Source organism: Perca fluviatilis, chromosome 2 (genome assembly GCF_010015445.1).
Source record: "Perca fluviatilis chromosome 2, GENO_Pfluv_1.0, whole genome shotgun sequence".
NCBI lineage: Eukaryota > Metazoa > Chordata > Actinopteri > Perciformes > Percidae > Perca > Perca fluviatilis.
The window spans coordinates 26,307,050-26,334,923 of record NC_053113.1 but is presented as its reverse complement, the minus strand read 5'-3'; the positions used below and the strand labels follow the sequence as shown (position 1 = coordinate 26,334,923).

The following is a 27,874-nucleotide window of genomic DNA, read 5'->3' as shown; positions in this document are numbered from 1 at the left end:
ATCACGCTGCTCAGACACTGGACAGAAACCGAAGAAAAGAAGCCGTCCTGCCTGTATAACGGATATTCTGCGAACACGGAAATTGGTTAGAGTGAACCCTCTTGCCCCGGCTGTCTGTTTTGCCACTCTCTCTCTCTCTCTCTCTCTCTCTCTCTCTCTCTCTCTCTCTCTCTCTCTCTCTCTCTCTCTCTCTCTCTCTCTCTCTCTGCCTCTTCTGAACTCTGCTGGGCATCATTGCGCGTCAAAACATTGCGTCTCTGCAGGACTTGCCAGGGCCGAGAGAAAAGGAACATTTTCCTGGGAAGGAATGCGAAAGGGGGTTTAGGATTGGCACTGCCAAGAAGAAAACGAGGAGGTGCGACATTTTCTAAGATACGTGGAGATCCGTTTTTTTTCTTCCCTTCAAAGGTAAAAGAATGTCCCTGCGTTATTTTTTTCACTGTGGTGCAGTTGTTGTTACGCACTGCATGGTTTGATATTGCTCTATGAAGCTTATTCCAGCGTCGACGTAGTCATGTACAGCCTTATCTATCCAATAGCCTACTTTTAACTGAGGCAACTTTTTACCTTGCAGGCACACGTGCTGTAATATTATAATAAGAAATATAAGTTGATGGTTTAATATCCTTCAAACAACATACATAACATGATAGTCAGATGTGTTTATCATGCCTGGACTGGTGTTTTCTTCGTGGATTTGGTTCAGGTCAACTCTGCAGTGGAGCCACAGTATCTACTGGTTATCATTAGGACACATATGCCGTTTGTGGTGGCAGTCCTGGCTGCACGTATGCGCCATCATCCCCGTGCACGCGCTTGGTCGTGAGGGTGTACGTCAGCGGTGATCAATGCGGGTTATCATGTAATACGGACATGTGATCATAAGCTCTGACGACAATCACTTGGATCACATCGATCTGTCGAAGTCATAGCAGATGTTAAAGCCTTTCATAGTGGCTAGTGTGTGTGTGGGTGCGTGCGCGTGTTTGTGTGTCTGTTTTCAGCATTGCTGAGCTGAGGCATCCCCGCCATCTGCGTGTGGTGGCTGAAGTTTTGCCCCAGATGAAGTGCGCCACTGCCTGTGTCCTGATTCAATAATCACATATACACACACACACACACACCACACACACACACACACACACACACACACACACACACACACACACACACACAAACTCAGTAAACCTTACATGTGTTTGTTATTGATGTGTTACCCCAGTGACACCATCCCATACAAGTCAATAACAGGTAGGCCAGCAGGTGGAAATGCTGCATCCCCTTCCAAAAAAACATCTGTAAGACAGTTTAAGAAGGGTCTTTTATTTGGTCACAACCTTTGCACTGATCAATTTATATTACAAAGTGTGCATACAGATAGTTATTGATCATGTGAGGAGTCGATACACAGGGATCGAAGATGGGGGTCAGAGTGTTGCTGGCCTTGGAGGTGATCCTTCACAGATGTGCAATGTGTTGTGCCTACAGTTTCAGAGGTCTGAGTCATTTTGTCACATCACTCACATTGTTTGTTTTTGACACTTTTTATGACACTTTTACTGTTGATAGCCACACACAGAAATGCAACAGAGATTATATGTATGAACACGCTAGCTAATGGGCAGTTAAAAAGTGTTTCCCCTAGGCAAACTCTCAAGGAAATACACAATAGCAAGTGTCTAAAACACCTGAAAACAAGCTGCCTTCCTCTCCACAGAGCACAAAAAGAGACAGGAAGAGAGCACAGATTGAACATAGCAACAGTAACCAGACACACACACCTGGGATGCAGGAGCATCGCTATATCAGTGATATTTGATATGGTTGGGGTGGCAGAGAAGAGTTTTTCCCTCCTCTAGTCAGTGATGTCATGCTGCTGTATGATGTTGGCCTTGGTGTAAGACTGTAAGACTGAAGTACAGAAATCTGAAATCTTTCTCTCTGTTCATTTAACTCCCTCACTCCCTATCCCGTATCTCTTCCTCGCCTCTTTCTCCTGCTCTCAATCATTGTCAGAAGCAGCATCAGCAGCGGCAGCATCAGTGCGTTACATAACAAGGTTTTTTTTGTTGGGATACAAGGGCCCTTTTGGCTGTTGAGACTTGTGGCATGTCGCCTTTTGTGATCACACCCATAAAATGACCAGAATGGACAGCTCGGTGACCTCAAACGACCCGCGGCAGAACTGATGAATAGACAGAGTGGCAGCAGAAAATAAATACATGTACAAAACAGGCTGAGAGGCATAGAGACAGACAGAGAGAAGACACGGCAGGCTGACAAATAAACTGATAAAAGATGGACAAACACCAAAGACACACACTGAGGTTATGCAGACAGTCAGTCTTGCTAAAATGTCCTGCTGTTGGAGCCCGTCTGAATCGCTGCGACCAGTTCTTCTAGTCATCTAATCATTTAAGCAATTTGTTATTCTGTCAAAGAGGGAGGTTTTTTTTGTGTGCAAAGCAGCTGTCTTTGCATCAGCGTTTTCCAGCGAGTCAGCATTGTTTGTCCCCACAAACAATTTTGTCTTGCAAAATGATTTTCAAGCATGTCCACCCACCAAGATGAGTGTCCTGTTCTTGGAAACTAATTGTTTTGAAATGTCAAACAGTGTCATTGTGCAGCCTTGATCAGGTCCAGGACAGTTTCATCTGTTTAATGTGGTATGAAGCCTGTACTTTCTTTCTTCTTCTACTTTATGTTTAGTTGCTTTCTTGTCGTTACAGTTACTTAACACCTAATTAGAAGTTTTTTCAATGTTGTAATTCAGTCACTAGTACATGTGTATGAAACTAAGCAAATAAGCTTTTGATTGGTACCATGTAGGCCTTAATGTTATACGGAAATATTCATGGCCAAATCAATCAGGTCAATGTTATGTCTGCTAAATCAAAGCCATAACATTTCGAGGCCTGCAACTAACTTTCATTATCAGTTATTCTGCTGATTATTCTCAAGGTTAAGTGGTTAATAGTTTTTGTCTGATTATTCTCAAGGTTAAGTGGTTAATAGTTTTTGTCTATAAAATGTCATAAAAAAGTGAATAAATGCTTGTCACAAGTTCACAGAGCCCAAATTGACTCTTAAAATGTTTTTTTTTGTCTGACAAACCCCAAAGATATTTACTTCACAATGATAAAAAAAAGAAAAGAAAATCCAGCAAATTTTTATAACTGAGATACGGGAACAAATGGTTGGCAATTTTTGCTTGAAAAAATGACATAAACAATGAAATAGTTCATCACACAGTGACTATATGAACATGTATTTAATCACGTGAGTAAGAGATATCAGCTGTTTTCATCCAAAGCCAGTGACATGCACTGACACTGTTGTTATGGCTGTAATAAAGTGATTGTTCAGAGATTGACCGCAGATAATACACAGAGAGAACTTCACATGGATTATGTAGGACCCACAGGTATTTGTGTAACAAGTGCAATACTTTAATCCAGCACTGCTGTTTAATGTCCATTGAGGGCACATTGGAATCATGATTCACTATCAACATGCTGACATTTAACAGCATCCCACAGATGAAAGTTTAAAACATCTCTCCAGGCAGTTGTGACGGATAGGTTCTATACATCACATTTTAGAGCTGTAGTTGGTAGTCTTATCCTGAGTGACTTGTAGCAAATGTAGCGGTAGAGGCTTAAAAGAAGAAGCTTGAATTAGAAGCTTTAATTTATGTAATTAAATTTGATGCTCAAGTTTGAAGCTTACATACCTAGAGTACCTATGACTAATTACTGAGCTATAATCAGGCAGCCTTGTGCAAATGTAATGCAAAGAGATGACAAGAGATTGTCTTGATTAATTGAAATCCAAATTGCTTGTTTTGTCTGACTAACAGTCTAAAAACAAAAACATATTCAGTTTACTATCATAAAAGAAAAAATAGCAAATATTCACATTTAAAAAGCTGGGACTTGTAAAATTTGGGCATTCCTGCTTAAAAAAATGACTTAATCAATTATCAAAATACATTTTCTGTTAATTTACTAATCAATTAATCCACTAATCATTTTAGCTCAAAGTTCGACAGTAGCCAAATATGAAAGAATCAAGTGGCAAACTAAATATGTAAGTAAAGTGTCTGTGTGTCAATGTGTGTCTGTATGGCAGATCTCAGAGGACTTGATCCTACAGAAACTTCATTCTTGTCCTCAGTCCTGAAATGACCTAGAGAGGGTAAAACACCCTTTGGGTTAAACGCCAGTGTGTGTGTGTGTCTGTGTTTGTCAGGGGTCAACTCCAACAACTGTACTGAGCGTGTCTTTGTGCCCCAAACCCACGCGGCGCCGCTGGCACCGAGTCAAGGGCACACTCACTGCCTTATTTATTGATATCCCCCGGTCCTTCCCATTAGCACTGGAGCCTTTATCAGCCTCCAACACTAAAAACAATCATATTGCAGTAAAGTAAGAGGCCTCTCTCTCTCTACTCTCTCTCTCTCTCTCTCTCTCTCTCTCTCTCTCTCTCTCTCTCTCTCTCTCTCTCTCTCTCTCTCTCTTGTTTGTCCTGAATGCAAAGAGGCCTCCTACTCCCATTCAGTATTTTATTAGTTTTTCCAGATGGTTCAGTAATGACAGACAGGAAGGAGAGGAGACCGAATGGGACGGCATATTGTGAAGGTCATGAAACAACTCAAGTTATTACAGAATCTTATAGTCCTGTAGACTAATAGACGTTACTGTATTATTTTTTAAGTTTACTGTGACACATTAATTTAGAAAGAATAGTAGTTGAAAAATAGGCCGGTAGACAGTAAAGGGTGGATATACCAGTTATTTTAGTGAGGCTCCTCAACAGCTTTATGAAAAGTAGCACTGGGCAATGAAACTACCGGTAGATAAAACTTTGCGATTGACAGGTTGTGTTTAGCACCAGAGCTACAGGGCTTAAATCACAATAAAAGATGCATTAAGCAATAAAACCCCAAAGATTATATATGCACCACAAAACAGAGAGCACAGGCCCCGAAGCATCTCCTGTACAGTTAGTCAAAACATACTCCTGTCCTCCTCCGGGCCTTTGGGATGGGTTCCCGGGGCCAGCTCACTAATCTTCTCAGTCATCAGAGCACACCAGCAGAAGTATTTTAAGGGTGCGTTCTATTTGGATATCATGGAGTGAGCAGAGCACGATCCTCACAGTTGTGCTATGCTAAGCAGATTATCTCTGCAGCCTCATAGACTTAAACACAGAATGTGAGCTAGCGTTGCTGCCTGTGTGTACTGCATTGAACTAGAGTCAGTGCAAAATGGTTTTGATGCAGGTTAATGGAGACAGCTGTGTCGCATAATTGTTTTAATTATCAATTTCATCTCAAATCTCAATTTTCCCAGAATGCAAGCTGACATCTAAAAATGTCCGACTGTCCAAAACCCAAAGGTATTCAATTTACATTAATAATAATAACTTTATTTATATAGTACCTTTACCTTCGACAGACCAAGCAAGGCAAAAGCAGGATATCTAGAGGTCAACATAACAACAGAGAGCTAAGCAGTAGGGCCAAACTTAGGCAAGACAAAATTTGGTTAAATAAAAACAAGAAGACAAAAGACGCAAATCAGAGTAGAGACAAAGACAAAATAATAATAAAAAACATGACAAATAAAAAAATATGAATATAAAGGGTAAAAGCAATACAATCAATAAGTAAAATAAAATAAATAAATAAAAAGAAAGAGCAATTAAAAATAAAAACAGACATCACATGAAAGCAAGTCTATAAAAATGGGTTTTAAGAAGTGACTTAAAGGAGTTCACTGTTTCTGCAAGCCTTATCTCCCCAGGCAGCTCCTTCTAAAGTCACCTTTAGATTTAAGCCTTGACTCTGGAACAGGCAGAGGGGCCCCACCTGAGGATCTAAGGCTGCGAACTGGCTCATATGAGGTCAACATCTCCGCTGTATAGCTTGGAGCCAGACCCAGACGAGCTTTAAACATGATCAGTAAAATCTTAAAATCAATTCTAAATCATACAGGGTGCCAGTGGAGAGATGAAATATAATGCAGGAAAGCAGCAAGCAAATCGTCAAAGTTAGGAAGCTGGAACTATGACTTAGACAAGGAGTCTAAAGCCACACTAGCAGCTCTGTGTGTCAGCATGCTAACATGTACACAACCCAAATGCTAACATGCTAATGTGTACAATGCAGGTTATTTGATCGTAAATAAAATACCTGCATTGGAAAAAATAAACGTCTGCCTTGATGGTGGCACTAGAGGAAAAGTCAGTGAATGGCCAGGTCAGGATTCATCCTTTGGGCACCATGAATGTCTGTACAAAACTTCATGGTCCTTCATCCAGTAGAACTTGTGGGGTTCTGCCATTCCGACATACCCCCACTCCGACATTGACGTCTAATTGTCGGAGTGGCAGCACTTCCATTGTTTTCTAACGTCCCACCACTCCGACAATTTTTGTTTCCATTAGGGTTAGGGTTAGGGGTTAGGGTTAGGGAATAGCAGCATGTCGGAATAGAAGCAAGTCGGAGTGGCGGCATGTCGGACTGGCAGCATGTAACCGAACTTGGGATATTTCTGTGGAGGACTGACTAACAGACTGGCCACAGACTGGCTGGCATGGCTAATAACTTACTTAAACTAAGTAATTATTAAAATAGTTTCCTATTGACTTTTTGTCTGTCCCTGCTTTGGTAACCCAAACTGTCCTCTGGACCAACTAGGACACATTTTTGGCCTTTTGGTAGAAGTATTTGTTTCCTGTGTGGTGAAAGCCTGTTCCTGGTTTTAATCCCATCTTCTAAAGTAGAATTTCTTCAGTGTTTTCACCTTGAAACTGAATTGTGAAATTGAGTGACTCAGCCTGGAACACAGGCTCATTAATATTGCATGATGTCTCATCACATCATGGCTCTGAGGTTTTAGGAGTTTCAAAGATGTGAGCAGTTTGGAGAATTCTCTGAACACAGAGCAGACTGTAATCCCACCACCAATTATACACCTGTGGTTCAGTTTCCAACATCAGTTTAAGGAAGCAGCTGTTGCACAATCACGTAACCATTAGCTGCTCTTTTGTCCTCCCTGCGCTCAGGTGTTCACCTCCCAACCCACCGCCCACCACGGCCCTCACCTGTGTGTTGCGGTGCTTCCCTTGTGAGCCGACCTGGGCTGGCAGTCCCTTCTTGCACCGCCCGCCGACTCCGCCCATGGTCAGAATGACGCGCTCCAAGACCTTCCAGGCGTACCTGCCAAGCTGCCACCGAACGTACAGCTGCATCCACTGCCGAGCTCATCTGGCCAACCACGACGAGCTCATCTCCAAGGTAACCGGCAACCTGCTTTGGTGACTTGTCTCATTTTACCAACAGTGGTTGTCCCTGGAGGAAAGTACTTACATTCAGGCAGCTAAGTATTACAGACTTAAAAGTACTTGTTTTATCACAGGTAATGTTGTATTACTTTATAAACAAGCAATTTACTGTTTAGCTTTTGTCTATTTCATTTTATAAATTGACATTGATTAACAGCCATTAAAAGGACAAGCGTTGAAGCTTAAAAGAGAGGGAGAACGGATGAGGAATTATGAAAACAAACAACAGACTGAACACCTCTATGTCTGTGTCAGCCACCACCACACTTTTGCCTATGGATGGATTATGTTATAAGATGGTTAGTGAATTGGATTATGAATGCACTATCACTTTTTCCACGTGCAAATATGAAAACACTGCTTACACAAAGGCCTTATGCTGGTCGTAACACAGCTGCACAACATAAATCTGTTTAATGTGTCTCATCAATAGAAGTTTTCATGTTGTGGAAAATAAAGGCCTGCAAGAAAGTAACTGCATCGCAAGAGGTAAAGCTTCTTATGATACCATGATGTAATCAGTAGCATATGGGCTGTTACTGGGAGACTGTGCACCATTTTAAACTATATGTTAAAATAGATTTTGTCTACAGGTTTTTAAAATAAGAGCTTCTATTTGAGTAAAGGCCTCTCTCAAATCAACATGTGGGCGTTTTATAAGAAAACCAAACCTCTCTCTCTCGCAATATAATAGCATGCTTATATAATTTTTATAGAGTTACTATGAAAGGGCCGATTCTTGTTTTAGCCTTTTCATCTTTGTCTCATCTTGTATCTGCAGTCCTTCCAGGGCAGCCAAGGCAGAGCCTACCTGTTCAACTCAGTGTGAGTATCCCTCTCGTTGCATTTCATTTTCACGTATTTTGCGTTGTGTTAGAAAAAAACTTTCATGCTGGACTTTTAGACAAGAGACCAGTGATCTGACAAGCTCAGGTGTTTTAAAACAGGTTAATAATGTATATGGTTCCACATAGTAGTCGTGTTGTCTTTTAAGCCCTGGTGTAGACAGAGCCAGCCTGTGCCTCGGAGTCATTATCAGCTGAATTAAGTGTGAAAATGAGGCCGTTTGAATCTATGCTCCTTGGCTTGGTGCCCTATCTGTATGCGCTGTTTGAGTGGGTGTGAGGCAGTGACTCACTCTGAGCACATCATATAGTACATGCAACTGTGCAACTTAGGCCAAAACTTTTGTCTCTTTGTCTCTTCTTGTGTCTCCTTTCTCTCTCCTTTTCTCTCCACAAACCCATCCCCCTCTCTCTCTCTCTCTCTCAGGGTGAACGTCGGGTGTGGCCCTGCAGAGGAGAGAGTTCTGCTCACAGGCCTGCATGCTGTCGCAGATATCTACTGTGAGAACTGCAAGACCACCCTGGGCTGGAAATACGTAAGAGTCCTTGTCCAATTTATATTTGAACCTCCTCTTCTCTCCGGGTCAACGCAGTGTTACAGCTGTGGGCTGAATTAATTATGGATTTCTCAAAACCGACGGAGACGTGAAGGAGAAGTCTGATTCTATTCTATCTATTTATTGTATATGACTTGTGATTAGTTTTGAATGTTTTGTGGAAGAGAAAAACATCAGCATTTCATTTATTGCTCAAATCTGAAGAATAACTTGCATTGTTCATTCTTTAGGTTTTGACAGTATATCATTGTAGAACATTTCTAGGTGTTAAGAATGTTGGTTGAACACTTACAAACTGACTGTGTAGTTGATTTATTTTAAAATAACATTGATAGCCCCACTATGTAGCTTTGGCTCATTTCAGAGCCATATGGTAAAAGTCTATGTAAAGCTGTGATATAGCATCTCAAAATACACATGCAGGATGTATTTAGTACAGGTGGTATTTGAGGGTCCCATGTCAGGGTGAACTAAACAGCATCCACAAATGTTAGCTGTCTTCATATATCAACAGAGCAGAGCATGTGTGGCTGTCACTGGTGAACCCTCTCCGCATGGAGGTGAGGGTTTACACTATAGAGCACTTGACTGTATCCTTAAAACACACACACACACACACACACACACGTTGTTGTTTGCCTTTTGAGAAGGCTCCATTGACCAGCACTCTTTGCCTAACCTCTAACCGTAACATTCACTGCCACGTTTCTAACCTTAACACCTACTATAACTTTCCAGCCTAAAAATAACTACTTTCCTTATGATGCCTGGTATAAACACCTGGTGAAGCAGCTTCAAAATTAGATACTTTTCTGGGTAGTTTCTATTCCTGTCAGGACCCCACAAGGCCAAGAAAACAGAGGGTGCAAGCATGCACAAGCCCACAGACACTAGATAGGACTTAATGGAGGGTTTCCATTAATATCAGTTGCAGCGGTATTGATTTTTCCGCAGTCGTCAAAGTTCTATTGAGAGGCTTGACCTACTGCACTTCTAAACCAAGAAATCTGATAACGTGCCTCTGCAGCTCTGAACCAAAATAGCCAAAGACAAAAACAAGGTACAGACGCTCCACAGTGAAAGAACATTTGTATCAGCCGACTCTGTCACTCTGCTTCAAGAGAGCTTTTGAACAAGAACACAAGGTTGTTCATGGACTTGGACAGGAAGCAGAAGTTGTCATTTTGTGTCATTTTTTTTTTTTTATGGCATTGATTTGCAACTCTGCTGGAAAATGGAAAAGTCAATATGATCAAACACTTTTAGAGGATGTGTTAATACAAAAGAAAAAAAAAGTATTTTTAACCTCAACCTTTACCACAGATACCTTTTTAAGCTTGGGGCTTGGCTTTACTGCTTGCTGCTATCATTGTCAGTGTTACTGAAATACCCACATTTGGGGATATGGGAGATGGAACTGGAACAAGCTATGGTGGGATCAGCAAGCAGCAGCCACCACAGCTGAGCGTGATCACGTTACCGCCATGAGAGACATCTGTTAATCAAAAACACTTAACACACTCCTGTAAAAGTCACCATAAATCACCATAAAGACACATATTAGAAGAAGGAAAATTTGCTTTGTGAGTCAACAGCAATGTTAACAGCTCTATGAGGCTGTACTTATAGACACAGCCTTGCTTTTAGCTAAATGCTAACAATATCATACTAAAATGCTCACAGTGACAATGCTAACATACTGATGTTAAGCAGGTATAATGTTTACCACGTTCACCTTGGTTTAGCGTGTTAGCATGCTCAGCTGAGGCTGATGGGAATGTCATTAGTTTTGCAGGTTAGAGAAACTTGCTTACATACGTTATGTAGCCTTGGTGGGTGCCACCTGTCACCGTGAATTCTGATCTTTTAATTTTCATTAACTGCTACTTGATTTTCTTGCTGGTTTTACAGCATCTCAGTAAGCTAGGCCAATCACGGTTGCAATCATGCTAACGGTAGAAATGCATGTTACAGCCTGCAAAAATAGAGCAGACTCTACATCTCTGTTGGCTGTTGTGAGGCTCAAATCTGTGGCCTTTTGGTTTTTGCCGTTTCTTAGTGGTGAGAGACATATCCCTGCCAGCTTAAGGTATGATGATCCAGTCCGGTCAGAGTTTTGGTTCTGCAGGCTCCTCTGCAGTGTTTAGTGACTGATGGTTATATAACCAGCTCCCAAAGAGCCAGCAGCAGAGACAGGCCAGTATTGAGTCAAGGATTTTCATATACAGCTGAAAGGACTGTCATGAGCAGGCGTTTTTAATGAACCTTGTGTCTAACTATCCTACTCTCTGTCAAAGATATAAACATGTTATTATGCTGTCTCTCCTGTCCTGTGCCACACCCTCCAGGAACATGCCTTTGAGAGCAGTCAGAAGTATAAAGAGGGCAAGTTCATCATCGAGCTGGCCCACATGATCAAGGACAACGGCTGGGACTGAGGGACAAGCAGCTGGGACACGACCACAGCAGAGGAGAGGGAGGGGGGAGGGGGCTGGATGGACAAATGGATGGGAGAGATGGGGGTCGTGTGTGGTGGGTGAGTGTGTGACTTTGGTTTGGCTGATTTACAATTAACCCTGTGTTAACTCTCTGCCCATCCCTCCCTACCACGCCTCTTGATGTACACACACACACACACACACACACACACACACACACACACACACACACACACACACACACACACACACACACACACACACACACACACACACACAAACACACAAACACACAGACACACACATTCATCAAGGTCCCAGACATCCCAGCTTGACAGAGAGACAGACTAGGCAGGCTTTTGCACAGCTAGCAGGTCTAGATGACTGGCCAGCAAGATGTCTCATTTTCACATTTAAAAAAACATGATTTGATAGCTCATTCAGAGGGTAGCAACACTCCCTCTATACCTGCTAGAAGACATCTTCATTGTGTGAAGTATTCCACCTTGTCTAACAATAATGATTAAGCCAGTTGTATACGGGTCATTCAGTGGAAATTTAGCCAGAAGGAAGGCAGTTAGGCCGGCCTGGCGGGTTTCATTGGCCTTGGTTGAAGAGCTGACGGGCATTCTCTCTGTCCACAGCTTGAATCAGATGACCTAAGATGATTATAGCAAATCCAGCTGATCGGGGCCATGCCAGCTGGGCCAGTGATGAGGCCTGGCTCTGAGGCTTGGCACAGAGGCCTGAGCACATGGGTGTTGGGTTGTGGCGCAGGGCTGGGGTGATTGCGGGGATTGCCGCCCACCAGGCCGCTCTCTCAACATGGTGGGGAGGGGAAAATCCTGATCCAGTTATGCAGTGGCATTGATGGCTTCTGGCTGGGATTCACTCCATGTCTTGCCAGTGATGCAGCTCATGACGGGCCAAGAGTGAAAGAGATACAGACAGACAACCACCGGCTTGTCCTAAAACCTCACAGGAATTTGCCCTCGCAGCAGCAAAGCAGCTCCCCTTGGTTAATACAACAAGTCGTGTATAGGGATCTGCTGATACTTCCCGTGTATGTTTGGTGTCATCAGATGCATCGTTGCATCCACCTTTGTTACTTGGCCAGGTAGAATTACACAATATAAGCGTGTCTCAGGTGAACAACTTTGGCTGGGATTCCCAAAGGTTTGCAAGCACTGTGAACATCTTTCTGCTGTTGGAGGTGGATGAACTAAGGTGACGAAGCTCTGCAGGCCTTGGGAAGGCTGGGGGCGGCTAGTGATCAGTGAGATACAAACACAACCCCTGCTGATCAGTGAGATACAAACACAACCCCTGCTATCATGCAAATAACAGTGTGATTTGTGGCCGGACTGCATTTACTGGTTTCATGGGCCAAGGGAAAATGCAAATAGTAAAGAAATTCACACGGAAAGTAAATGATTACTTTCACTGAAGTTACGAGGTATATACATACCACAGCGGTGTGTACTGTAGATGAATATGTTTAAAATGTATCACTCTTAGGCTCTCTTTCAGTCTGGGATGACTGCTGTTTAACTGCTGTTACACTGATCTTCACTAACTGGCCCTCATGAAACATTATAACAAAAACTACTGGACAACATTATAAAGAAATGCACTAGATAGACCAACTTGCCTATTCTTTTGTTCCTTAATGCACCAACACATTATCTTTTTAGGTTTTGCCCAAGTTTTTTTTTTTTTTTCAGTTAGCTAAAATATTCCTAATGCATCATGGGCCTTTGATTTATGACACCTGGGTAATATTTGAGGTAACATTAATGGGAAGCATTGCTCAGGTACTTTCATTCTACCTTTTCTTTGCTAAGGCCAGAATCCTACTTAATGTGCTGGATGTGTTATTATTCTCTGATGGAAATGTATTATTTTCAAATGAGAGAATCCATCCCATGGATATGCAACATGAATGCATGCATGAAGTAAAACAAGTGTTCTGACCAGTTTTGTGCTCGGTCCTCATCACATTTTTGTGAAAAGAACATTTTGTGTATACTAGAGTTGCAATGAAACCTTGTGCTGTAATACAACATCTAATCAGTTTCACCCCAGTTCATTTAAGCTGCGAGATCCGTCTTCTTTAGATTAAATGTGATCATGGTTTAGAAAAGTCAAATTAGCTGCACCGTTTGTCACACAGTTTCCCGTTGTTGCGAACATTGCTCTAGATGTTGCCCTGTATATGGTGAGTGCTGTTCAAGACTCTCCAGTTACAACCAAACCTAAACAGATAACTCTCTTCAGTAACACTCAGCAAGTGACTGCTGAGTTGGAGGCTGCGACATTAAACCCAGCACAACCAAAGAACCCACTCGTCAACAATAAATTGACCAAACAAAAGATCCAATTTTGCTTTGTCAAGTGTTGCAAAACAAGAGGATGTGTACAGCTGAAAGCCAAGGTTGTGGATAGCCTTTCTCTGTGATATATATAATGCATTATGATTTTGTAAACATAAGATCTTAATATATGAATATATTATATTTACTGTATTCACCACGAGGATTACCATTCATGTCAACCTCTGTGTTACAGACTGTAAATAGTGTTAATGTATTGTGTTTTATCTATGATCCATACAGCGATTAATGAATATGATTTAGGTCATGTCATGCTTTCTCTCTGGTACCCCACATTGGCTGTACGATACTACTTTTTTACTGAAAATGTTTCAATTTTAATGTCTTTTGTAAAGGAGGATGCTGATGTTGACTATATATCATTGGATCTTCATCTAATAAAATGCACCTTGATATCTGTATGGAATATAGTGTTGGTTTCTTCTCATGCAATCTTAAATCTAAAGCGGCATGCAGTTTAAAGGGGCAATTCAACGATTTAGCAATGCACCTTAATTAAGTTGGGCGACTCACATGAGATATTTTGAAACAAATGTTTAAAATTGATGCAGCAGCAGCATAGGCAGATATATCCTAATTTGTAATCCCTGGTATGAGTCAAGCTCCAAAATACTGGATCCTACATTTTCTGTAACGCAACTAAGTTAGCGTCTATCGTTAGACCATCCCTGCTCGATTAATGCTCTCGCCTTTTAACCTTCATTACGTGAAACACAGGTTTTCTGTTAAGAATTTGAAGTCTTAAACCAAATGTGAGATTATCCTGGTGAGACCAGGGTTATTTTCTTGTTCCTTAAAGCAAGACTAATGCTTTTGGTAACCAGTGACCACTGCGGCCTCAAGTGACAACTAGAAGGGCAATTGGAGAGCACAGACCTCCGCCAAGGTCATGCTCTATAATTCGTGTATCCGCCTTGTGATTCAGATCCGCTCCACAATTGAATGAGTTCTTCCTTGGCCCATGCTACACCCTTCCACTAAATTTCATGGAAAGCAGGCCAGTAGTTTATCCGTTTATGACTCAGTAACAGAACTTGCATAAAACTTTTAGGAAAAACATTAACTGCACTAAGAATGCATTTGCCTGTTTGGACAGTCTTAAGAGCACAAGGGAAACACAATCTAAATGTTTTGATTCTTCTTCAGCTCTCGTCTATTTAAACCAATGATCTAGTTTACATAACATTTTAATAAAATGCATTCAATATATGATTTAAAAAGGTATCTTAACCACATTAACTCACCACCAGTCAGACGCTGCAGAATAAATGATACTGCTATTCTGCTAAGCTAGGCTAGTTAGCGTTTAGCAGGACTAGTTTATCTGTTGTTAGGCTTCTTCTTTCCCCATTCTGATTAACTAAGAGGCAACCCAAGGAAATAGCTTACACAAGATATTTTGCTGACACTAGATCATAACAAATAAAAAATATATAACAAATGCCAGACACTAACGTCATATCGTGCTGTGAACTGTAAATTCACCACTTGTAAGCAGAAGGCAGAAGATAACGTTATCTCTGCTCCCGACCGGGCAAAGCCTCTCTTCCTCCAAACTGCCTCCGTCTCACTCAGACTCACCCTGGGTCCGGGTTCCACAGCGGCCTGGACCATGGATGTATAAGAAGAAGAAGAAGAAGATGAACAGCCTGTACCCCGTTGCTGACATTTTTAACGAGCCGAAGGGAGGACTTAACGTAGTGGTTACTTCTACTCCTTACATTTTCACGCAATTATCTGTACTTTCTACTCCTTACATTTTAAAAATAGCCTCGTTACTCCTATTTCAGCTCGTCATTGTTCAAAAAAACACCAAAAAACAAAAAACTATCTAGATAAATCGCGCCATCTGGTTAGAGTGAATTTGATTGTGGTTGGATGAGAAGTATAACATATACCATTCTGACACCCTATTGGTTTGTACACGATCCATCGCACATGACACAAATCACGTCTCACTCCAGCAAGGAAATAGCAGACGTATGTAACCTAGTACTAGTATGAAGATGTCCGTGGCAGAGATTCAAGAGAACTTGAGCGAAATGTCCCAACCAAGCACCAGCGGGGAGGTTGGTAGCCAGGAAGACCAGCCAACCCTTCTACATCCCTGGTCGTACCTGGAAGAATTTTTTGAAATGGTTGGATGCAAAAACAACTCCTTTCGAATGCGCTGCAAGCTCTGTGCACCCAAATACCACGAGCTAATTGTTTCCAAAACTCGCCGTCTAATTTCAAAAAAGCATATTGATATTATTTTTTTCCCCTTACATTACTTTTACTTTTATACTTTAAGTAGTTTTGAAACCAGTACTTTTATACTTTAACTTGAGTTAAAAAGCTTGAGTTGATACTTCAACTTTTACAGAAGTCTTTTTAAACCCTAGTTTACCCCAGAGAGCAACGTGAATGCGAGGAGCGTTCACAGGCAAACAACTTCTTCCTTTACTTTTCACTTTTTCTCTAACTGTGAATGTTGATATTGACCTTTTTTTTTTCTTTTTCTTTTTTTACAGTCACTGGTGTTGAAGCAAGGCCTAGGCCTACTCAAAACCTTATTTTTTCTGAAGTAAAAACCGCACAGCACAATCCTGATTTCAAATGTTTAACGTTACTTAAAGTGAAGAGTGAAAAAGAGATTTAGTCTACTTAACATCTGTTCAATGTGGAGCTTTTAACAGTAGCCTACTGGATAGTTTAATAAATAAGAATGCATCGTATTTCATTTGTGATAGTTTGTGAGTAAAATATGAATCTGCAACGTAACCAGTAACATTTTTCTCTCAGGTAAATGAAGTAGTAGGCTACAATGTTTTCCTTGAAGTCAGTACAGTTGAGTTGCACATTTCTTAAGTGCTATCCTTGTGTAAGTTATTTCGGGGTACGATGACTTAGAATAGTAACATATAATATAACATATCCTCAGGCCCCAGGCAGTTGCCTACCTTTCCTAATGGTAGTCTGCTTTTGGTGTTTTGTTTTTTTACTGTGAACCAAAGTGTATTTCACCAGTGTTTCTGACCGAGACTAGATGAATTGGGTACGTGACACAACTATGTCATGCAGGTGTATTGCTCAGGAACCAAGTTTGTAGTTTGGATGAGCGGTTCTCGAGAACCACTAGTAATATCTAAAGTTAGATAACATTAGCTACTATAAGCTACTGGTCAGAACAAGGGCTGTAGCATCAAAGCCAAGTGAAACATTTGTTTGATTGCTTATGAATTTCACTTTTTTTCTGTGAGAAGAAGAATGTGTTATTTCTTCTTTCAAAAGCTCTATTGTCTTGATTTAAGAAGCTAATGTGTAAATTTGGAGAACCCCTTTAAGAGATTGAATTGGATCTTTGCAACCTTGTCTGTAACAGAGATGGGGTCAGCCATATGTTCCCACAGCCCTATGTTCCCACATTTAAGAACGTTTTCAAAATTAGGCCCTATGTTAGGGTTAGGGTTACATTCCATCTGTAGTCCATTGCTACTGGATAATAGGTTGGGTGTAATTGGCTACCAAATTGGGAGACAGGGGGATAAAATCTGATACAAATTTATCAAAAAGGAAATGTGGGAACATAGGGCCTAATTTTCAGTGAAAAATTAAAAAAAAAAATCTTAGAATGTGGGAACAAAGGGCTGTGGGAACATAGGGCTGGGGAAACATAGGCACGCTCCCACAGAGATAACTCATGTCACCCTTGGTTTTTTTGTTATTGTAGATGATAGGTGTAAGTACAGCTTCTGCACACTAGTCACATCCTTGGTTGGTGTGTGACTTGACGTGAGATAATGTGGGCACAAAGCCTGCTGCAACTGAACTGTGATTCATGATGGTCACATTTTATTGTCCCCATGGTAACAAGTGCATCATCGGTTACTAAAATCCACATCAGCCACTTGGTTTCGCACCCACCAGCGTTTATTACATCTCACCTTCATACAGAAAGTGACGTCAAGATGATGCTCAAGGTTTTTTCTGTGAAAATGGTTTTGAAGATGTGTGCATGTCTGTGTGTGTGTGTGTGTGTGTGTGTGCACGTGCAGGAGGGTTATGAGTGGTTATAAGAGTCACACCTGTTACTCATACATTAATTAAGCTTCTCGTCATGCTTACTTTCCTCCTACCCTCCCTCCCTGTTCTCCCTTCTCCTAATTCCCACTTCCCTTCACTCTTAAATTTTGCTTTCCTTTTCTCCCTTTCATAATCATCTTTTATTCCTTCCTCCCTCTGTCCTCCCGTCTCTCCCTGTTGTGGTGTTTGCAATGATCCTCCTGTGCTGATTTCCCTCTCTCTCTGTCCGACTTGGCTAACCCACTCCAAATCTCACTGCAGCAGATGGTGCTGTGTTTTCATTGGGTGAGGTCTCCTAGCAACCCCGTCTCGCTTTTTTTCCCTAAAGCAGAGCAGAAGTTGGTGTCACACACAGTCTGGGTCTGCCATGCCCACCCCTCCTCGTTCTCTTTGATTGACCGGACCGCCTATTAGTGTTGATGTCTATGTTTACGTCTGTGCCTCTGTCTCTCTGTCAGATGCAAAAGTAGGGCAGGGCCTGACTGTCTGGATTAATATACATGTGTAGCCTAATGATTAATTTGATGTGCAAAATTGGCAAAGCAGGACACACAACAACCAATGTGATTTGTTACCCTATGTGACCTATACATTTACATAAGGACAACACAGCACACACACACACACACACACACACACACACATACATACACACACACACACACACACACACACACACACAATCCTCCGTGTCCCACTTGGCTACAAGTTTCTGTGGCGAGGAGGGGTGGGAGCGGGCGATCACAGAAGGCTTGTGTCATGTGGATGCAACGACATTGTTGTTGTCATTACTTAGAATTCTTCATGGGGGAGACAGAAACTAGGCACTATAGCTTTAATAATTATTCTGGAGTCTGTTGACTGGTGGTAGCACAAAGAGCAACAACCTTCTGCTTCATGAGAGCGCTAAATAACCTTTTGGTGTATTTTCAGTAAATAAAAACGATTCCAACACTTATAAAAGCTTCTGTTATACACCTAAGTGGCACCAGATATTGAAGATCATTATGAAGCCACAAAGCGTCTCCCTGGGGATCGTCTGCACCAGCGGCTAAAAGCTGCCTTTGTGGCTCTTGCTTCTTTTTGAGGAGAATCATTGGCCCTCTTAGGGAAGCATTGCCTCCTGCTTGTTTGTTTACTCGGGTCGAAGTACCCACAGGCCTCAGCAAAGAGGGGGGAGGCTTTTTCCTCAGCCCATGACCTCATATCTGTATCAGGCACTCAAAAGCGGGCTGAGGCCGGCCTCACTGGAGAGCAATGTGCAAGGCAAGCACAAAACAATGCATTCAGAGGCTCTCAGTGAGGGCGGCCTGAGTGATGACACTTTGCTGTTCAGGCCCTCCTATTTAGATAAACCTTCCCATAAACAGTAAAAGCATTCAGACGGTTTTACAAAATAGAAAGGTTGTTCCTTTCAGGTGAATTCCTCTGCAGCTGGGCTCAGGACATGCCCAAGATCCACCAAGAGATTTATGGGAGGTCACCAAGTTATCTATAAAGAGAGAACAGAATATAGGTCATGTTTTGCCTACTTCATTATGTCTTTTAAGGATTTTCTAATATTCCCAATCAGGACAGAAGCTCCTTCTGTTGAGCAAGTTGTGTGTTTAATGGAATGGCCCAGATTTTTTTGAAGCTGTGGTAAACTGTAGAAAACAAAGCTTGTGCACACCAGAGGCCTGTAGGCCTACTACGAATCAAGATCAACATGCCCTGGATTGATTTCGGTGATTACGGTCCCGCATAAGCTGTGTCACGATGCTGGTTAACAACTAGTTCAATCAACCCAGGGTTTCCCAATCCAGCGACGCGCGTATTCACATAAAAGAGGCGGTGTTTGCACAGCATGACCAATCACAAACATCTACCAGAGACGCATATTTTACATAAGAAGAGCAAACTATAATTCTACATACATATGAAGCACTCGGACACGGTTTTACAGGCAAAAAGCAATACAGTCGCTGCTTCCTAAAACAGGAAGGAAAGCTGGCAAAAAAAAAACTGACGCTTATGTGTAAATCACACTCATCAGTTTCACTTCCCCATCAGTCAGGCACAAGATCTGACCATAAATACACTTGTGCTTTCCAGAAACTGTCATTGCTTTAGCTTATTATGTCAGTTGCAACCCTGACAGTGGTAAGCGATCATGGGAGCAAATGAAAAATATAAAAACATAGCCTAATTCAAACCGATGTGTGGCATTGGCAACACACGGCTCAAGAAGCCGACAAATAGCCTATAGGTCCACGTAATTCCCTGCATGAAAAAAATCGGTATCTTTCATAAAAATACCCATCAGGGAATGTTAACGGGGTTGTCGGTCTCTAAATGTTTTAACTTTTGCACCTCTCTCTCTCTCCGCGCACCGAGCTCCCTCGGATCTTCGAAGAACAGTGACGCCGTTATCAATCGAGTATTGATTGGTCAGTAGGCGGTGCTTTAACATTGGTTGATCCAACCCGGTCTCACGCCAGTTCGTGAAATAGTCACGTTATTTTGATTTATTGATTCGTGTACAGGTCACGATTTTGACGTTTATTTCGTACACTTCTCAATTTTTTAACGTGTACAGGTCACGATTTTTGAACCTGCTCTGGGGGACACAACAACGGGGAAATGAAGCGCCACACACCAGCCACAACAACAGGACGGGCCGCCACTCGCGGGGCGCGATCCCCGGTCTCCGAGGTGAAAGTCCTGTGTTGTTTGACCCATCCACCACCCGACCAATCTCTCTGCGCGGACTTCTGCCTTATCAATACTAGGCCTACTCGCTACCGTAATCGTTCTGTGATCACGAAATATGCTTCCCATTGAAATACATTGCTTTAACATTCGTAATCACCACATGAAAAAAAAAAACATTATCGTGTCCTGTCCTGGGTTGGTTGATTTCTAATCTCCAACATAACCTGCTCCCGAGCACGTTATGTGTTCAGCATAAGTTATCACGGAGATTGAACCCGGTAACAAGTGATCCACCGTCGTGGTACAGAAAACCCTGGGTTGAACCTGAAGTTACCTCGGTAACGCCAAATCTCGCTTCGTAGTACAGACCTCTGGGAAACAAATGAAAGTGTTTCTCTCCTTTTTGAATCAAGGATTAACCCAAGCAAACTGCCCTCTAAACCTAAACATTTTTAGTTATATAGCTAACTGGGTAAACCATACAGCCTTTTCTTGGTCCATTATACAGTAAATAATCATTTGACTTGGTAGGCCTACAACTAAAACTGCTGCCATTGAGTGTGAGACAACTGAAATGTTTTGTTTTTGTCTCAGAAACACATCCACCATCTGAGTCTCATGGGTTGCACCTGTACCTTATCTCCGTGACAACATCATCAGATGTTTCCAGGGATACAGATGCTGAAGAAAAGGTAATTAATTCTAATGAAAACACCCCCCTCGGTCCAGTCTAATTCACCAGTAACTCTGCATTGTTGAAATGTGTATCTGTGTGTATAATTCAGCTGGGATCAAAGTCCAACTTGATCCTTATAAATTGGTAAGAAGGTGAATAAAACTGAAGTGCAGTGTAAAACAATGTGGCCCTGAATCCTGCTCAAAAACCCAATGACACTTCATCTCTGTACCTGCAAGACATCCAAATTGTGTAGGCCTAGCTACTATCAAGAAGAAAACAATGTTTTCAAGACGAGGTATATACCTATACAATATCTTTATTTGTGAAACTATAATAAAATACAATTGGTGGGAATGAGACTCAGCATGCTGGATGTTAGAGCCCAAACTTTATAATTTATGTTATATATTTGGAGAAAGTAAGCCTATAGCCTACTCTGCTGTCAGTGTTGGGAAAGTTCACTTTCTACATAAACTATTTCAAAGTTAAGTTCACAAATTTTAAAATGAACTAGTTCAGTTCATACTTCAAAATTTTTAACTAAGTTCACAGTTCCAAAAATTAACTAGTTCATAGTTGCTTCAGTTCAATGTGCCCGAGATGGTCCTGGAGATGAAGCTGCCATTAGTAACACATTAATGAAATAAATAACACATATGAATCTTCACAGATATATGTAAACAAAACCTGTCTAATCAGAAAAACAACAAGTAAAAGTCAATTTTGGCACACATTTTGCAGGTCGTTTCCTGTAAGCCTAATTCTAGATTTCAACAACTAGTTATGTTTGAGGCCATATTTCTGTCTGTATTCTGTCTGTATTTTTCATACTGCAGCAGCAAAGAACAGATCAGATGTTGTGCACACAGGTTCATAATGAAGCTTGTGCTTTGCGGCCTGCTGGAAATTTCTTTCCACACAAGTGACTTTTAACAATCAGCCTGTTCCTGTCAGCGTACCTGCTGATTTAAAGCATCTATATACAGTATGTGAGGCTGTCTAACCCCTGTTGGATCCTGCTTGTGTTGGAGAGCAGAGGGGAGACAAACAGACTCTGCTGCTGCCAGGAGACCTGCTGTAGCCCAGCTCAGGACTGCAGAGACTATAAATAGTTCAGCTCAGTCTTCCACAAGCAACGCCCACCACATTACCATGTGTCAAAACAGCAGCACGAAGCAAAACAACACCACTGCATACTGTACTACATTTAAAAAAAGAAGCAGAGGTAGCCAGCTCACTGGTGAATGTGGGCATGGAGTAATACCAAGATCTGACAGAGAAGTGGAGAACCAGTAGTAGTGAAAATCAGGGGAAATGTTTTAGTCTAGATAACATTTGTGCACTTAGTCTGGAGTCATTTAAGTTAGATAGTTAAACAACAATCCTCACTCATTTTAAAAGAAATCCCAGCGTATCTCTACCCACCATCAACATGAGCCTGCCTAATAGGGCTGGGCAATATATCGATATTATATCCATATCGTGATATGAGAGTAGATATTGTCTTAGATTTTGGATATCGTGATATGACATACGTGTTGTCTTTTCCTGGTTTTAAAGGCTGCATTACAGTAAAGTGATATACTTTTTTGAACTGTTCTAGCTCTTCTATTATTTGCCTTTTCCCCACTTAGTCATTATGTCTACATTACTGATGATTATTTATCTAAAATCTAAGTGTGAAGATATTTTGTTAAAGCACCAATTTTCAACCCTAGGATATCGCCCCGATATCGAGGTATTTGGTCAAGAATATCGTGATATCTGATTTTCTCCCTATCGCCCAGCCCTACGGTCTAATCAGACAAACTGATTTATTGAACACCTCTCAACCTTTAAGATACCCCAGACCTGTTGACTATCTATCTACCCAGACCCTACCTACTTATAGTTTTCTACTCTACTAGGACGTTAACCATTAATTACACTCACCTGGCAACTACCCGAGAGCCTCTAGATTAGGGAAGTAAGATTTGATTTATCCTCAAATATCACGTGTCATCAGCTGTCTGCATCTCAGCCTGTTGTTGTTCAAACACTGTTGCCTCACTGGATTCACTAAACTGCAAAAAAATGACTGGAGTCCTGCACGGTTAGGGTACTCGCTGGTGGCTAACGAGGCACACCTGGTCTGCCTGGACCGGACAGCAGGTGTGGCTCGTTAACTGCCAGGGAGGAACACACCCCCCCCCCCCCCCCTCCCCTCTTTTTTTTTTTTTTTTAAAAAAAAAAAAAAAAAAAAAAAAACCACCCAAAAAAAAAAAAAAAAAAAAAAAAAAAAAAACAGATACTGTGCCACCTTTCCAGTTTTTTATTTTTTTTTTTTTTCAAAAAAAAAATTTTTAAAAAAAACAACCCCCTATTAAAAAAAAAAAAAAAAAAAAAAAAATCAGTGGGAGTCCTTCGCACTGCAGAAACGAGGAAATAAGACTCTTATCAGAAGATGTGGTTGATCCTGGAGCAGCCCAGATTAGGGATTTCTGTAATCTCAGCACAGTGGTTTCAGATTACGCCGATTCATTTCCTCAATGCCTCTAACCTAGCTGCGTGTGCAGGGTATTCTGTGTTGTTATTTTTACTGTAGGAAGAGCAGGCAGGTTGGAGTTGCAGCAGCAACACACTTTCTACAAAGTTAATTTTTTTCCTGTCTCTGACAATATTTTATTTTGAATTGAATGCCAACAAAGCACTTTGAATTGCACTAGTCAATGCTTTTACTGGAAACAATCTTACCCTCCCAAAGAAATCAATAGGGTGCATTAGAATTTTAGCTCTGCTCTGATGTAGATGTGAGGTTATTGCGCCTGTAAAAGTTCCCAAGCCACTTTTCTTGCTCACACATAAACAAACAAGAACCTTATTGTATTCTGCACTAAGGAAACATTTGCATTAATCACATAAACGTACATATTATCTCCTCCAAAAAAAAAAAATGCAACATTCATTAATTTTCTTGGAATTCCTGGAGGTTGCATCATCAGGTAAGAGGATTAATATAACAGTGGCTAAAGCAATTTATCAATCAGTGATTATCTAACTTTTCCAAGAATAATACTAAAGGAAAAATAGAAAACATCATGTGAAAGGCCAGAGAGATAACTGTGCTCTCTCCTAGCTGAGTTATCTAGAAATAACTTGTTTCATCATCTCAGCCTCTTCACTAATTACATTTCATGATCTTTTGACTGTAGCTGTTTGTCTAACATCATAAAAACCACAGTCATATTTGGGTCTGTATTAACGAGTTGATTTTTTATTTTAAAAACTGAAAAAATAAAAACAAACCCACCAACATAGTTTTAGTATTTCATACAAAGACATATTACAATGTTGCTATGTGAGTATTTGTTTATCTTTGACTACAGTGTGAGGCAGTTTGAAAGGCTGGCTGAGCTGGTATGACTACAGACACAGACCCGAGAGAGAAGAGAGAGAGAGAGAGAGAGAGAGGTTAATAAAGAACATGTGGGCAAAAATACAACCAAACATCACTCAAGGTGCGTTCAATTCCTCTTTTGAGACATTTGAAATACTGTAAAAAGTGGATCTATCTTTTCTTGTTTTATATTCCAATTTCCATTTAATTCAGCTACCCAGGTGTGGAAGAAGCGACCGAACACAGCTAAAATCATTATTAAATACAAAGACCTGGACCCAACAGTACTGCAAATAACACTTTGTTTGTTTTTATAACCTGCTTGGAGCAGCAGATGGATGGTGTCAGATGGGGAAATTATTTAAAAGTCTGACTAATAAAACACTTTTCTTGCATCTGCTTCTGCAAGTGGTTTACAACTAGTCTTTAAGAATTATTGGCAAATACTATTTGACCCATGTCTGTTAAATAAACCAGTGTCCCAACTTTTTTTTTTTTTTTTTTTTTTTTTAGATACACAGGTGAAGCAGAGGGTCAAAACAAAGTATGTTAAGACACAGAGAGAGAGAGAGAGAGAGATAAACTCCAAGAGAATCATCATCGCAGTCAAACAGAAAAAAAAAAAACAAGGTGTTGGGTTAAAAAACGGATGCCTACTAATCTCATGGTTTACACAAAGGCATGATCAGTCTGCTCACAGAGTCTACTGGCAGAGTCCACTGGCAGTCTCAGTAGGGAATTATGTTAAATAACCTCTCTCTCCTGTGGCATTCATGTGCACTATTTTGTAACCCTTATTCAAATAAACCGAATCCATACTAGGAGAGATGCAAAAAAAAAAAAAAGGTAATGCTATTGAATGTTTTTAGATTAAAAGAAAGCAAAAGATTATTTTCAACAAAAGAAGGCTTGTACAGTAGTTTATATACACAGCTACTTGGTCTTTAGGAAGCTATTGAAAACACTGCAGTCACTGTGTGCTGTATACTTCAAAGTCCATTGTGGTCCTGGAAATGCAGAGTTAGTATTTTATAAAACTGCAATCAACCATCAGTCCTCCAGGGTATTTGAAGAGGCAGGATCACATGAATGAATAAAGGTTTGTGCAGCTTGAAATGTCCCAAAACTGACACTTTTAAGGATTTCCTTTAGTTGCCCCTGCAGATTTTCTCTGACTGAGCTGGCAGCCTTGTCTCCTGAAAAAACCCTAAACAGTTTATCATCCTCCCCGGGAGCACGGTGGTCCTGTTGGCAGAGTCATGACGTCTCGAGGAAGTAACTGAGAGAACTGCTTGGATAGCCGTCTGTCAGAAGGCAACGCTGTTAGCAGTTCATTATGTGACTGGATCCCAGCTGCACCTCCAGAGCTGCTGCCTCTGTGACAGATTTGTCATAGTGCTGCTTGATCGCTGACGTTTGTAAAAATATGCACCAATAAGGGTCTTAAACTTTATTTACCAACTTTTTCTTTTTATCTACAAGAATTGAACTGTTGTTGCTTTTTATTATATAAAAAAAAGGGATTTTCATCCCACGACCCCCTTTCCTACCTTTAACTAATAAAAAACAAAAACAAAAAGGGAAATGAGAAAAATGACCCCATGTCTTTAATGTTTCAGCAACGGATTCTCTCTCATCAGTCCTACCCATGATGCACTGCTACCTCTGACGATGTGGCATGAAGTAGTTGGCAGTCTCAGAGCTCACAGGGAGAAGACTGTTGAGAGAAAACAAACGCTGCTACATTCCTGTTTTGAAACTACTCCCCAGTTTGGAGCGGTTTTCAAATTTTCCATGCAAGCCTCTTTTAAAAAAACAAAATAAAAAAGGGTGTTGACTCGAGTTAACAGTCGTGGTCGTTACAATGGTGGAGAGTTGAAAGGCAGAAAGTCCAGTAAACCAGCCAGTTAAGCGGTATGGACTTAATATGGTGATAACTCACAGTGGGAAAATAATAGGAAGAAACTTGGGAGGGCGATAAGGACCGATAAAGAGCAGCTCAGGCTTAGTAGGAGAGCATGCATGCCATCTATATGATGCTATATGTGACACAGAGACATGATTTTGGGGCTGGCGTAGGGCAAGAACTGTCACTGAGTTTGGCCCTTGTGTAGTGCATCCTGGGATGTCTCGAGTAGAACTTGTGCTCGTAGCCTCTCCGCTGTGACTCCTTGACAAAGCGCCGTTATTAAAAACCGGGGAAGAAAAAGACAATAAATACTCGGTAGAATGGGTCCTCTTCACTTCAACTGCTTTTCACCAACACAGTCCTAGGGGAGAGGCGGGGGTGGGGGGGATGTGAGACCATGAAGTTGGGCCGCATCTTTTCTCCCCCCACTCCTTATATCCATTTGTACCTCCCTTGGACTCCACCTCCCACCCCCCCGTTGCTGAGCCCGGGGTGCTGTCCTTTGTGGAAGCTTTTGGACACGGATGGAGAAGCAGGTTTAGAAAAGAAGCACCTTTCAATTTGGCTTAGATAACAAACAAACACAAAAGAGAGAAGAAAACGAGAGTGAGAAGTGTATAAATAGAAAGAGGCAGACAGAAGCCGGTCTTCTGGGAGAGGAGGGGGAAGCAGGTCTCAACCTGTGCCTATGGAGAACAAGGAGACAGGCCCATTTGAGTCATTTTAACTGTAAAATATTTTGGGTATATTTATAGTGCAGTGGTTGTCCTTACCCTCTTCTTGCTCGCCCCAGCCCTCCGCTACCCCAGCCAGCTCGTAATGTTTCTTCCTCAGCTCGCCAAGACGCTCTCGCTCCTTCTGGAGACGAGTCTCCAGCTCCAGAACCAGGACCTGAGGAAACACAGACACAAGCAAAGGACAAACCCTCGTCATTTCCCTGAAACCTCTCATTGCCAATCGCAAACCATGAAAAATCTAAAATCCTAAACAGATCTTATTTTTATCATTCAAGATACTTGATGAACGTCATTATTTTATGTTTTTGCCTATGATCAGCTAGCTGTCTAGCTAGAGGCCACTTTTGATATTAGACTTTTTTATTTATTTTTTTTAAACACAAAAATGTCATCCAGGCTAAATTAAATTAGACAGAGCAGTGGTAATTAAAAAATCATGCTGGTTATGTTATTTTCTCCAATTCCTCTTGTGTCTGTGGATGCTTTCTAAAGACCAGTTAAACAACCATTATTTACACAGTTTTTAAAAAAGATAAAAACTCCTAAGAATACACTTCAAACAGAGGTACTCTGTGACTTTACAACAATGGGCCGTGTGTGTGAGCAGGTCCAGACATTTCTGTTTTTCTTTCAGCGTCAGGGGGAAGCAGAGCCGCAACACAGAGTGAAGTGTTCATATGGGTCTGATATTCGGCTTCTCAATGGACGAAGAACAATACACCTTCAGAGTCTAATGTGGAAACTTTATTAATTTAAATTGTTATTCAAACTCACATATCATAGTCCTTACAAATTATTAAATCATCGTATCTCCATATTTTGTCTTTTTTC

At 41.2% G+C, this 27,874-nt stretch overlaps 2 protein-coding genes across 10 annotated transcripts in view; one reads left to right on the top strand and one right to left on the bottom strand.

Annotated features, from left to right (window-relative positions):
• Positions 1 to 204: 204 nt before the first annotated feature.
• Positions 205 to 27,860, top strand: LOC120570356 (protein yippee-like 2). 7 transcript variants are annotated; one of them, XR_005641049.1, is made up of 7 exons: positions 205 to 408; positions 7,072 to 7,303; positions 8,132 to 8,175; positions 8,623 to 8,731; positions 11,101 to 11,288; positions 20,937 to 21,034; positions 27,678 to 27,860. XR_005641049.1 is itself a non-coding variant. In XM_039818664.1 (5 exons), the coding sequence occupies exons 2-5, from the start codon at positions 7,187 to 7,189 to the stop codon at positions 11,188 to 11,190; spliced, it is 360 nt and encodes a 119-aa protein (XP_039674598.1). In that variant the 5' UTR covers positions 205 to 408; positions 7,072 to 7,186; the 3' UTR covers positions 11,191 to 13,984. The 7 variants fall into 7 exon arrangements, 5 of the variants coding, with proteins under 5 accessions (XP_039674598.1, XP_039674621.1, XP_039674627.1 ...); XR_005641048.1 differs by lacking the exons at positions 20,937 to 21,034; positions 27,678 to 27,860 and adding an exon at positions 11,835 to 13,984; XM_039818664.1 differs by lacking the exons at positions 20,937 to 21,034; positions 27,678 to 27,860 and having other exon boundaries at positions 11,101 to 13,984.
• hip1 (huntingtin interacting protein 1) overlaps positions 24,247 to 27,874 on the bottom strand; it is a 46,076-nt gene continuing 42,448 nt past the window's right edge. For all 3 annotated transcript variants that reach the window (XM_039818637.1, XM_039818642.1, XM_039818652.1), the window contains 2 exons: positions 27,080 to 27,197; positions 24,247 to 26,992 (listed from right to left, as the gene is read on the bottom strand). In XM_039818637.1, the coding sequence (XP_039674571.1) occupies positions 26,982 to 26,992; positions 27,080 to 27,197 (129 nt within the window). In that variant the 3' untranslated portion in view covers positions 24,247 to 26,981. The remainder of the gene's footprint in view (positions 26,993 to 27,079; positions 27,198 to 27,874) is intronic.